This window comes from Myodes glareolus, chromosome X (genome assembly GCF_982192425.1).
Source record: "Myodes glareolus chromosome X, mMyoGla1.1, whole genome shotgun sequence".
Classification (NCBI taxonomy): domain Eukaryota; kingdom Metazoa; phylum Chordata; class Mammalia; order Rodentia; family Cricetidae; genus Myodes; species Myodes glareolus.
In genome coordinates, this window is record NC_142053.1 from 70270140 (window position 1) to 70284238 (window position 14099).

The 14099-nt window shown below is 32.7% G+C and overlaps 1 protein-coding gene across 1 annotated transcript in view; it reads right to left on the reverse strand.

Annotated features, from left to right (window-relative positions):
* Dach2 (dachshund family transcription factor 2) overlaps positions 1-14099 on the reverse strand; it is a 635206-nt gene that overhangs the window by 181548 nt on the left and 439559 nt on the right. The window contains exons 7-8 of the mRNA XM_087902553.1: positions 12748-12883; positions 10219-10302 (exon numbers count right to left, since the gene is read on the reverse strand). Coding sequence (XP_087758679.1) covers positions 10219-10302; positions 12748-12883 — 220 coding nt within the window. The remainder of the gene's footprint in view (positions 1-10218; positions 10303-12747; positions 12884-14099) is intronic.

A 14099-nucleotide genomic window follows, 5' to 3' on the forward strand; every position in this document is an offset into this window, starting at 1 on the left:
GCAGCTCCTTTTGAGAACAATGTGATCTGTTCTAAGTAATTATCACATTGAGTTATAAGATCCATAAATTCAATTCCCAGTAGAATGTACAAGATAAAATAAAGCATAAGTCAAAAAATTCTACACAATTAGTCAAAGCAACACTAAATATAATAGCTAAAAAGTGATGGATAGAGAAGCAAATATGGTATATCCATGCAACTGGTTAACATTCAGACAGTGCTAGTTTCAAAGAAGCACAGCATTTATACAATGGCATGTACAATGCTGATTGTTTTTAATTAAATTTATGCTGAGAATTTAGGAGCTGTGGTCAGGATAGAATATATGGCAGAAGAATATATAAAATTGATCAACTAATTAAAAATAAATAAAACACCAAAAAGAAATTGAACAAAAGGTACACTATAATGATTAATAAATATTTTAAGCTTGGTCAGAAAGAAACAAGAAACATATATACAAGTGTTATATATGTGTGTGGAGAGAGAGAGAGAGAGAGAGAGAGAGAGAGAGAGAGAGAGAGAGAATCTTAGGCCAAGTTTGGTGCAGTTGACTAAGAAATTAACACTATTAAAAAATAAGTTTCATTATACCAGAGAAATATTAAGTATGCCTTGATGGCATCTCATAAAATAAGATGGCCTTATCTATCAAAAGGTCAAATGTTTAAAACTGAAAATTTTAATTGTGAATATAGCTTCTACAGGCCAATTTATAACAACAGCCCCAAAAATATTTTTGCCATGCTTAGCAGAATAGGAAATAAGAAGCTACTGTAATCACATTCCATGGCGACCCAACTATTTCTATATCCAATGGCAGAACTCAACATTATTAACATGAAACTTGGTTTTGGGGTATGCACAAAATAAAATAAAGCATAAGTCAAAAAATTCTACACAATTAGTCAAAGCAACACTTAATATAATAGCTAAAAAGTGATGGATAGAGAAGCAAATATGGTATATCCATGGTATATAGGTTAACATTCAGACAGTGCTAGTTTCAAAGAAGCACAGCATTTATACAATGACATGCCATTGTATATGGAATGTATATAAGAATTGTAATTATGAGAAGTGTCTCTTTGTAAACTGAAAGAAAAACTAAGATGCCAGCCAATGTGTTTGCAGTACACCAAGCTTTGAGTCTGAAGCCTAAGATTCAAGATAGATTTGAGGTTCTAGGAAAAGAATAATCTGCCAAAAAACTACAAAGAGTATGTAAAAGCCGCATAAGAGAGAAGCCAAGAAGACTGCAGTTAGCAAGCTCTAGTAGGGATGACAATTCCGAAGTCTTTGGAGCTCACATCATTTTATCATGTTTCTAGGATGCAGACACGGAGCTACAGGATTTAGCTATATTGCTAATTTCACTATATTGCTGGGTTTGATCCAATTCACCAGTGTTGTTTTCCAATTATTCAGTTTTCTAATGAAGACATTTGCCCCTTTTTATTGTATCTTAGAATTGTAGAACTTTCTTTTATTCTTTACTCAGACAATGCTTTTCACTGAATATTAAATAAGGCTTTGACAGTGGACTATAAAATAAAGCTGAAACAGCTAAGACTTTTGAAACTTTGGGGGATGGACTGAATGCATTTTTGGCCTAGAGATGGACATTAGCCTCTGAGGGCAATAAGTAAAATGTAGTGGTTTAGAGCTTATGTGCCCTCTTAAAGCTCACGTGTTAAATGTTTGCTGCCTAGCTGATTGCATCAGTGGAAACTAACAGAAATTTTAAGAGGTAAAAGAAAATCAGGGTACAAGAAGCATACTTTTGAAGACAACAAAGAATCTTCATTCAGACTTCCCTCTGTCTATGCTTCCTGGACTCCATAAGGGGAGCACTTTACCACCTGTTCTTTGTACAAATATTCTACCTATATATGGATCCAGGAGCAATATAAGTAAGTGACCATGAACTTAAATCTCTTTTGACCATAATCGAAATTATGTAATTAATTATTTCATGGTGATTATCTCAACTATCATTGTAATGTCATTGCAAAGTGACTCTAACACACTAAAACTCAGTGACACAATTTTGAGAAAAAAAAGAATTTAATTTATTAAATATGGATACAGGCTAATACAAAATTATAAGACCAGACATATAAATTCCTACCATATGAAACTAAAAGAAATTAGAATATAAAATCAAATCAACCAGAAAGAAAAAATAAGGATAAGGATAGAAATCAATGATTTTTTTTTACTGGGGAATAATAAATACAAATCAAATGTACTTCTTTGAAAACAATAAATAAAATTTAAAAGCTTTCTATATTGAGAAAACAAGAAAAAAAAACCTTCACATTCCAAACAGGAGCACTACTAAAGGCCCTTCATATAATAGTGAAAACATTGGGAATACTAGTAAAGCGTGTGAAATATGAAAATTAATATGAATATTTCTATAGTCAGTAAAAAATAAGACTCAACTTTGAAAAGTTTCCCACAATAAAATATTTATACTTACACTGACATGTGAGTATCATTTACTCTACTGTTATGTATATCTTGCCATGCTGGTAATTGTCATGGATCATAGGTGTTGCTGCTGTCTAAGGACTGGATAAACAGCTTGCATAGAACCATAGGAGCTAGAACACAGTAAAGAGTCTTGCAAGTCAGATCAAGCTGGAGTTATTTGGGTCCTTTGTCCTAAACGTCTGGCATCTTCAGCAATAGGAGCCCAACTTCAACCCATAAAAGGGAAATAATGGCTACATTAATAGTCTATATTGTTTTGGGAGCAATTTTGATTGCCCTAGCCAACCCTTTGAATAGAGGTTTCTCATTCCAGGGATTTGGCTGGTCTATGGTTTTTGTGAGGGAGCATTGTCAGCCCAAGTAGCTTCACTTATTTTAACACACACACATACACACACACACACACACAAACATACACATACATGAATATGTATTGTGTAAAAGTTAGGTAAACATAAAATAACTCCTTAAAACTTCATGAAACAACCTTGGTGCTATTTGTTCCCTGTCATATTTTCTCTGCTTCCTACTTCATATCACCTGTATCCTGCTATTCCTATCCCAAGACCCACTTCTTTGATCCCAACACTAGGCAAAGAATTATAGGCAAATATTGACTGCTGGTCTCATCCAGGGATGATACTCCTTATAAGTTTCCTTATAAGTTTTTCTGAAGCCATATATATGTAAACAATAAAAATTAACCCAACAGGTCATATTTACCTATTTATAATATTTATATATAATCAAAGAAAAATCTATGAATTTAAGAGTTGGGGGAACATGTAGGGGTCAAGAGAAGGTCAGTAGAAGGATCTTTAGGAATGAAAGGAAAGGAAAAAGCAATGTAAATCTATTTCAATTCAAAAATATCATTAAAATTAATATAAGAAAGCCATGACCCAAAGATACCAAATGGAAACTTCCAAAAACAAATAGACTAAATTAAAGACCTACAAGCATAAAGGGTTTCAGTAAATAATTTTATCAATATGTTAAGAAAAATTACAGTTATATGCTTCCATACTGAAGTAGAAAATGGTACACATAAAATTTATTTTTGAAATGTATCACTTTATCTCCAAAATTTACTTAGAACTCAAGAAACTTGACATAAAAAGAACAAATAATACTATAAAAATGGGGTACAGACTTAAACATAGAACTCTCAATAGATGAATCTCAAATAGCTGAAAGACACCTAAAGAAACATCCTTAGCCATCAGAGAAATGAAACTCAAAACAATTCTGAGATTCCTGTCAGAAGGCAAAGATCAAAACACTGATGACTGAAATCAGTATGGCAATTTCTTAGAAAATTAGAAAATAATCTGCCTCAAGACCCAAAAATACCACCTTTGGGTATATACCCAAAGGAAGCTCAATTATACAACAAGGACATGTGCTAAACTGTTTATAGCGCCATTATTATTATTATAGCCAGAACGTCCCTCAACCAAAGACTAGACAGAGAAAATGTGGTACATTCACACAATGGAATATTACACAGAGATAAAAAATAATGACATCTTAAAATTTTCAGACATGCTACAGTAAGAGCTATACAGATCTCAGTGGCCTGCACTGCTACTCGATGCCATGGTAACATCCAGGCCAGAGTTGCAGCAGAAAGCCATGACCCTACTGTAGGCAGTATCTGTGTTGATATCCGAGGTTCCTCTTACTACTGAAGTCCATGCGGATGCCCAAGATCTGGGGCAATGTTAGTGTCTGAGGGCCATCTTCCCACTAGGGCTGTGACAGTCTGAGTGGCCTTCACTGTTAGCCGGGGTAATGGTGACATCCAGACCCAGATGCTGCTGAGGACCATGTCTGGGTCATTGGCCCTATGGCAGCTGGGGTATCTGTTGAAACTCAAGTTCCATATTGTTACCAAAGGTTACATGGAAATCCTGGGTCAGGCTGCAATCTGTGACATTGTTGGTATCCAGAGACCATGCAACCACTAGAGCCATCCTGACCTGAGTAATTCCTACCACCAGCAGTCAGGATGTCATCTGGGTCCAAGCTGCTTCTGAAGGTTATTTTTGGATCAGTGATGCTGCTGCAGCTTAGGTCTGTGTTGATGTCTGTGGTCCATGTCACCTCAGGGGACCATAGGAACCATGTGTGATGAAATCAGAGGGTCATGCTGAGCAGACCTGCCCTTCACTGGCCCTGATATCATTGCCCACCCCCTTCTCTGAACACAGCAGAAAGAGAGCTGCCCTGACTCTCTCGTGGGAGAGCTGTCCCCTGAATTTGGGAGATATGGCCCTACTCATCACCTGGGCAAAGGAGAACTGACACTGATAACATGTGTATAGGGGAGCTGGCTCTGCCCCTTCACCTGACTGTGCAACCAGAGTGACAGGAATGATCCTGTGGAACAATACTGACAGGAGCTCTATGACTCAGGTGACTGCAAGTGATGATGATGGAGTACCTTGAAGTAGACCGGTGACACATTGTAATGAACATTTGCAAGTAAATCTGACTGGACAAAAGGGCATCCTATGCGACACACTTTGGTTATCAGTGTTACCAGGAAGAATGAGGAGGTGTTGGAGGGGTGGGAAAATGGAGGAGTAACTGGGATTTTTTTCTTGTTTGTTTCCTGTTTGTTTCTCTTTTTGTTTGTTTGTTTTGTCTTATTTGGTTAGGTTTCATTTTTTTTTAAATTTTCTTTTGGAGGGCACTTCAGGAGTGAGAGAAGGATATGGAGGGACTGGGTAGTAAGTATAATTAGGGTTCATGATGTAAAATTCCAAAAGATTCAATAAAAAATTATGTTAAATAAAAAAATTATGGGTCATTCACAGAAAATCTTAATTCTTGATATACAACACTTTATTATGAGTTGTTAGTCAGAAAGGCCCTATAGGCTCTCCAAACAATATGTAGTGCAGTCATTCCTCTCAGTTGTTGAACACAAATTAAACTGTAAGTCCCTATTGCTTAAGACACTTCATATCTTGCTTGTGTGGTGTTAAGAAATAATGCTGGACCTTACTTGGAAGATTCTTCCTAATAGCTAGTTTTGATAGTACTGGAAGCTTCTATTCAGACTGTTGGGAGAAAAAAGACATCAACAGTCTTACCTAGTTGGGAAACTTATTAACTATGAGACGAGCCTGACACAAAAGATGTGCTCACTTATAGAATACTGGGATAACTGTTAAAGGAATAACTATCTGCTCTGTGATTGGATTTGAGACCCACTCCAGAGATAGGAATCTTTACTACAATCTGCTCCAAAGACCAAGATCAGGTCAGAGGTTCCAAGTTAGAACTTAATTCTGTTTTAGACAAATTGACATAGCTTTGAGTTGCTCCCTAAATATACTTGTTTGCGCGTATACCATCATCACTCTCAGCTTTAATTATTGATTTTTTTCTTGCCAGGTTAATGTAGTAACTAAAGAAAATCTTACCCAAAATATCATGAGCATTAAAGGAAATAGAAACATATGAATAAAAAAATTATAATACATTTTTTTACAGATAGACCTAAGTAAAGTTCAGTAAAACAGAAGTTTGTAAGATCAATGTTAGATTAACATTTTATATTATAATAAAACGTATGTCTGATGCTTGAAAATAGAGTAATGTAAATACCTGTTCAAAAATAACATGAATGCTAAAACATATTTTTGTTTGTTTGTTTGTTTTTCGAGACAGGGTTTCTCAGTATAGTTTTGGAGCCTGTCCTGGAACTAGCTCCTGTAGACCAGGTTTGCCTCGAACTCAGAGATCTACCTGCCTCTGCCTTCCAAGTGCTGGGATTAAAGGCGTGCGCCACCACCACCCGGCACTAATACATATTTTTGCATTCAGAAAGAAATCAATGACAATCTTGAACAGAAAGCGAGTGTTCATGGATGATTACATAATACAGTAAATATGTCATCTCTAAATTTATCTATAGATTTTGTGCAATTCTTATCAACATGCTAGTGAGAAATTTTATGAATATGACATTAAAATATAAAGGCCTAGACTGGAGATTCCATAATGGTGTTGAAAAATAAGAATAAAGTAGAAATAAGTGATACCAAGATACCATGGTTAATCTTCACTGTCAAATTAACTAGAATTTAGAATCACCTAAGAGATAGCTAAATGGACATGCTTTAAGGGCATTTCCAGAGAAGTTTTATGAAGATAGAATTAAATGATCTTGACTGCAATGATTGAGGGCTGGCATAGTTACATGGATGAACAGAGGTGAACACCAAGCAATAAATGTTACTTATTTGTGAAAAATGTATGAATTCATTCTCCAGTGGAGGAACATTTATGGTTTTAATATCAATGTAGAGTTAAAAACCAAATCAAGCCACCTAAACTTGTAAACATCCATCAGTTTTGAGAAAACTGTCTTAAAATTGAAAAACTTGACCAAAAAAAATAAAATCACATGAGAACATCTTCAGGATCAATAGCCAGGAAAACTACTAAGTTTAAAATTGATACTAAAAGTGTTACAAAAGAATAAAAGTGAATAAATAAAACTTTATGAAGCAAGTCCACTCTTTAAAAGTAAAACATATTTTCAATTTTCATATCTGACATAGGACTCATGTAAAGAACTCTGGCAAATATGATATGGTGTTACATGTCATTAATCCAAGCATTGGGGAGGCTAAGACAGCAGGAACAGTTTCTATTACACAGTAAAACTGTATCAAAAACAAATTAATGCACAAAACCTAGGCTTTGTTAAATTTTTCAGTTTTACCATTTTAAGATTTTACCTATGTTCTAAGTAAGAGAAGCTTATGTATTGAGTCAAGGAAAATTCAAATTTGTAAAAAATCTTCATAAAAAACATTAGTTAATAAAGAACAGCAATTGGGAAAGAAGAAACCATGATCAGAATATCGACAAAAATATATAATAAAAACTAAAGCCCAAAATAAGACATATTTTTTTCTATTTTTGCACAAAATTTTTGTACATTTTTATATTAAGTAGTTCTAAACTAAAATAAACACAACATCCTGGACCTTGATTGTATAACTATCCTCTAAATATTCTTATATATAAACAATATACATTCACAATATATGTTACAAAACCAAAATATATTATTTTTGTCAAATATTCTCAATATCAATAACCTCTATTACTGTACTGATTCAATTAGAAAATGGACAAAGGAAGAAACATTTCAAGAAAGCTAATAGATAAGATGTTCCATATTACTAATCTTCAGGGAAATGAGATTAGGTCTACAATCAGATATCACTGTATACCCCCTGAGTATGATTGCAAGTAAAAATAAATTAAAGGCAACACAAAATACTGGAGGAACTGCGATATTCATATATTGGTGGTGAGAATATAATATGATCTAGACATTACAGAAAGTAGTTCTTAAATTTGACTCAGCAATTGCAATCTTAATTATTGGTTCCCGAGAAATGAATATATAACCCACAAAACTGTCTATCAATGATTACAGAAGCTGTATTTATAATTTTCCAAAATCTAGAAAGAATTTGTTGTCCTACAATGGATATGTGGATAAGTGGCAACACACTATTGCATTTGTGGCATCAGAAAAGTATAAAGGTAAAAGGAATATATAGAACACATTGGGCATATATAAGGGGATCAAGAGAAAGAGAATAATTATTAACCTCTTAAAATCACATATTTTATGGTTGCACTTACCAATGAAATTTGAAATGATAAGATTCTAAAAAAGGATAACAGAGTAGTGGTGTATAAAGATTATAGATTATGAAAGGAAAAAGATGTATGACATAAGAAATAACAGGAGAAATACCCATGAAGCTATTAAACAACATTGTATTTAACCATGACATTGCTACACAAACCTATATGCAATAATTCCACAAAATAATAAATGTACAGGAAAGAGTAAAATTAAAGCTGCAAGATTCTGAAGTAGACCTGTGAAACAAAGCTAAGTTTCCTAAATTTAATATTATGGTCCTAGTTTTCTTTACTGAGGGGTCTTAGAGGTAAAAAGATGATGAAGTCACCATCAAAGGGACTGTGTGACACAAAGTCATAATAGGCAGCTAACTTGGTTACTTTATTTGGTAAAATCAACAGAAAGATAAAATCAAACACTCAATTTCAATGACTAGTCAGTTTAGTTAGACCATTTATTTCAAATAAAAATGTCAGTTTGATAAGTCATTTTGGATGCAGTCTGAATGGACTTTACTGTCAGGAAATCCTAGAATGCATAAACTTTTACACGCTCACTTATTAAAATCCCATGCAAAATTTATTATTTGAGACATGTATTATAATAGTAAAAACAGTTTTGCCAGGTGCAAAAATCAATAGGTTATAAGAAAAAAATAGCATATCTTCAATTTTGGGATTTTTGATAATAATGGTAGTATTTGTATCTTATAGTTTCCAGAGCTATAAATCATCTTTAAAATGATTATGATATTATTCAAAGCAGATGTGAAAGCATATGTTTGCTACAGTTGTATAAACTGCTTACTTGTCATACTTAATATGTTAAGACTTACACAGTAACTTGTTCCCTTTCAATAACTGAAGCCTATTTGAGTAAAATACATTTTGCCTTACTATGTCAAGTACAATGAATAGAAGTGGATAGGAAAAGTCATTTTTTAAGGAAAACATTCCATTATAACTTAAATGTAGTTTAACATGCTAGCTACTGTCTACTAATGTCCTCATCATTATTTGATGTTCACATCAAACTATTTGTGCCATTTGAAAGCAATGGAAAAGGAAATACATTCAACTATGTATTTTATGAAAAAAATGTAATGTGTGTATATCCTCATGTTCCAGCAATGTTCAAAGAGCTCTGCCTTGCTAAAAAAAAAAAAAAAAAAAAAAAAAAAAAAAAAAAAAAAAAAAAAAAAAAACAGGTGGTCTCAGGAACAAATTGTTGGATTATGAATGAAGTTTCATTCTTAACTAGAATTTCATTACCTGCATGAGTTTAAGCTCTAATATACTGAATCTGACTTGCTCCTTTCTGACAACTATCCTGCAATCAATCATATGCACAGTGCAGTCACAAAGGGCATAGTCTTTCCGTGTCTGGCTAAGAAAATACTAAACATGTGGCAAGGAAACCAACCATGCATCAATGAAATTACAGTCATACACTTTACTAAATTACAGCTAAAACGCTCATCTAGGTAATAATGAAGCAACTTAAGCCTCCAGAAGAAAGATACAGTTTTCCATTAATTTTCATCAAAGTGAATCTTGTGTCCTGAATAATGTGGACATTCTATTAAAAAAAGAAATATATATCCTTCGATAAAGTAATGGTAGATCATTTAGTGAACTCATGCAAAAGTATTTGTTACTATCCAACTCAGTGTAGCAGCAATAATGCATAGCTTACAACAAATGATTATATATCTTCCTGTATTTTTGTGTCTTTAGCTTTCAGTTCAAGGGAGAATCACTTGAAATTGTTATACTCCCTATTCTTTATAAAGACATCCTTTAAGTTATATGCTTCAGCAGATCATACACCAGGTTGAGGACATAACCTTCTGTACTCCAAAATAATTACTCAATAGATTATCTTGGTAAAGTTTAATTTGAAATGTCCAAAATTCATATTTCTTTAGAAGATGACAGTATTAATCTACTCTTACTTGGATAAGATACACAACAATGTGGCATTTAGTGTATGATCTTCATACATATATCAAATAAACCAAAATCATTTTACCTTTATTATCCCTTTGGAATTTTTTTATGGTTTGTCCATTATCTTGGTCAACAATAAGTTCTTCTCTATTGTTGGGTATCATAACTATAAATGAAAAAGGGAACTGGGTATACTTTCATGCAAAATAGGCATAAAATTTCTCAGAAGCACATAAATGGCTAACATAATCCAACAATTTATATGTATTTTAAATACTCCTGTAACAAAAGGAATATTTGCTGTGATAGCCATGTGTCTTGCAAATAAGTAAGATGATTAATCATGTGGTTTTTAAAGTATCATTCACATTTAGTACTAGCACTGTTGGTAATACATACTATTTAAATCATGTATGTATTTTCTCTTTTAAAATGAATATACAAATAAGTATTTAGCTCCATAAATAATGCATTTCTCAAAATATTTCAGAATATATATAATTTTTATATTTATGTATTTATATTTATTTATGAATTTATAAAAGAATTAATATATTATGAGACTAAAATAATTTTGCCTTTAAATTACTGTGGAAAGTTTCCCAAATATATATTAAATTGACAGCAGATTATAATTTTCTAGCACTTATTGTGAGTCTTTGCAAAACACTTATACCCAAGGAAGCAAAACATACTAATTTGCAATTTATCATTTTTTTCTATGTAGTCATATGTCATTGAAACATTACAGCTCCATAAATAAGATACAGTCACTTTACAGCTAAAATCTATTAAACATTTTCATTCAATTGTAGATAACATTTCTATCATACTTGGGCAGCTGTGAAATGTGCTTACAGTGACCAATCACTGTCATTTGTATTACGTATACACTATTTTTCAATAATTTTTCTAAGATATTAAGTTGCTTACAAAATATTTTATTTTACTTTATAGTGTAAGTTATACTTCCTCTTAGGCCATATCATTTAGTAAATATATTTACCTATGTGTTCAACTTTTATCCAGCACTCAATAATTGATTTTCTTTCTCCTTCACAGATACAAATTATATAGATACCTTTCCCATTTTCTTTCAGTATCCTAGTACCAAATTATCTCAATAGCATAATACATGCTTTAGTTTCCTGATTTATTAAAATTATTCAGTTATAACTTCTTTTCTTGCTTAGATTTCCTGTAATAATTTTCCTCAAGTTAGTAATAACTAGGTAGTCTGTGTCCATAAACTAGAGGAAAGATTAAATACTTCTTTTTTGTAATAAAAATTAGTCACTAAAGATCAGGAACCTCAAGCATTAGAATCTCCCAAGGAAATACTGAAAATCAAAACATGTTTCTTCTCCAGCTATGTTCAAGATCAAGTGAATTAAATTCATAGTGTACTGAAAAAACTCCACAAGTGCTTATAATATAGATCTTGCTTTAAGAATCACTGAGCTAACTATGGAACTAGAAAGAAAGACAGTATATAGCACTGATACACAAAGATTTGGATGAAGTTCCATCAAGAAGAAATGATCTTTATCCTTTCAAATCACAAATCTAGAATGGAACACATATCTTAATCTCTGAAATTTCTTTCCTCCTTCAAATTTTAGTGTTTTGGAAAGGCCTAAAACAAGTACTACTATGAGATGTAGTAATCAAGAGGACATAAACCATTACCAAAGACAGTCTGTTGACAAAAAATCTGAAATCATTTTCCTTCAAGGATATATATACATAGGATACTGAATTGTGTAGACATTAAAGAATTATGTAATTTTACCAAGCAAAAACAATCCATAATTATTTAAACTGAGAATCTATTATAGCTGATTGCTCCTGACAATACAGATTTGTATAGATGAGTCAAATCATAAAGAATAAAACATTAAGCAAAGTAAAAAAGCAAAAACATATGTATCACCTTATATTTTCTCAGTCCTTTTACTTTATAAAGTGATTATTTCCCACCGAGTCATTGTTATATGATCTCACAATAATTCAGTGCAACAGGCAAGGAATTAAATACTTCCATATTATAAGCAAAGGAACTAATAATGTTTAAATGGTCTACCAAAACAATTTTAAAATAGTTACAATAAAAGTCCTGAGGACAAATTCAGGTGTCATATAGTCCCTATCTCAATTAATCTAAAGATCTAAAATTTAAGAATCAAAAATGTAGAGGAAAACTACTTTTCAACATTATGGCATAGTATATGTTGATTCTCTTTTTAGTTACTTTTAAATTACTGTCTGAAGGATATCTTATCTCAAATATCACAGAGATGCTGTTCATGTTATAACTATAGAAGATGGTACATATCAACATATTCATTTGAGACTTATATTGCACCAAAAAAATCTCATGGTATCTATCAGTCCCATGAAATTGAGGGTCACAATAAAGAAAGGCCTTTCAGGGAAAACATATTCTGACACGTTCCACTGTTTCCTCTATTAATTCAAAAACCATGATTACTTCAAAAGCCATTTATATGAAAGAAGTGCCAGATTCTCCAGGATCTTTCTCTTGTCAGAGTTGTGGGGTATGGAATTGCCTGCAACACTGTCTCCCAATTGCTTGTTTCAGGCCACTCACCCATTCTCTCTGAATGATGATCCATCTGGGATGGAGAGCTGGACACACTGCTGCTTGGGTGAGAGGAAGTCTGACTCCCAGGGTGATGATTCTCTTCCAGAGAGGGAGCAGGAGAAGGACTTTCTGGGATCCGCTCCTGATACAAAATGAAACACAAAATAATTCAGTTCACATATGCACTGAAATTATCCTAATGGTTTTGGCAATAACACTGGAAATATTCACCTCTCACTTATCCTGGAAGTGTACACAGAACAAGGTATGGACTTAAATACTTAAAAATTTTTTATGAAATTAATGCCATGTAATTAGAAATAAATAATAGAAGGTGGTAAGTGGCTCTAAGGAATTTAGTTTTCATTCTTAAAATGAACTTTGGGTGACTGTTCAGACAGCAAGATGTCTCTATCAATTCTATAGATTTGGAAGTTGCATACAATGCACTTCCTGTTAACTTAGGTAATATATCCTTCTGGTGTCTTTGATGGAGCTGAAGAATAGCAATTTATTATTATATTTTTCCTTAGTTATGATAAAAGATAAAATAGATAGAAATATTATAACTGTAATTCTTACATGATACCTGTTTTGTTATAATTTAAATATATTTATTTAAATAAATATGTTAAAATTAAAACCTTCCTTTTTATTTAGACAGAAAAAGGGAAATGATGTGGGATTCCCCTCTGTATGCTATGAATATGTTTTATTATCATTGGTTATTAAAGAATCTGTTTTGGAAATGGCTTAGTAGAGTGAAGCCAGGCAGAAAACCCAAGCAGAGATATAGAAAATGTAGGCAGAGTCAGAGCTATGCCATGTAGCTGCCAAAGGAGACAGTCATCAAAACTTTTCCTGGTAAACCAGTCTCATGGTGACACACATAATAATAGAAATGGGTTATTTTAGAATATAAAAGCTAGCCAGTATGAAGCCTGAGCTAATATGCCAAAAGTGTTGTAATTAATATATTTTCTTTGTGATTATTCAGTGCTGGGTGGCTGGGAATGAAATACCAGGCTCTGCTTACACAATATATTTAAAATTAGCATTTGATAAGAAGTCTTCCACTTGAATTATGAACAGTTGGCAAAGTTTCTTTTTCGTTTTAGGTGTTTTCTCTTTAATTATTTGAAAGTTTTCTTTTCTGTACAGATTTTCAGATATGTGAAATCCCATTTATTGATTGCTTATCTTATGTCCTGCCAGAGTCCAATTCACAAAGTTCTTTTCTAGGCCTCTATGTTGAAGTATTCTCCCTAATTATTCTCTAGGAGGTTCATAGTATCAATTATTATGTTAAAGTCCTTGATATATTTGATGTTAAGTGTTATGCAGGATAAAAGACAAGG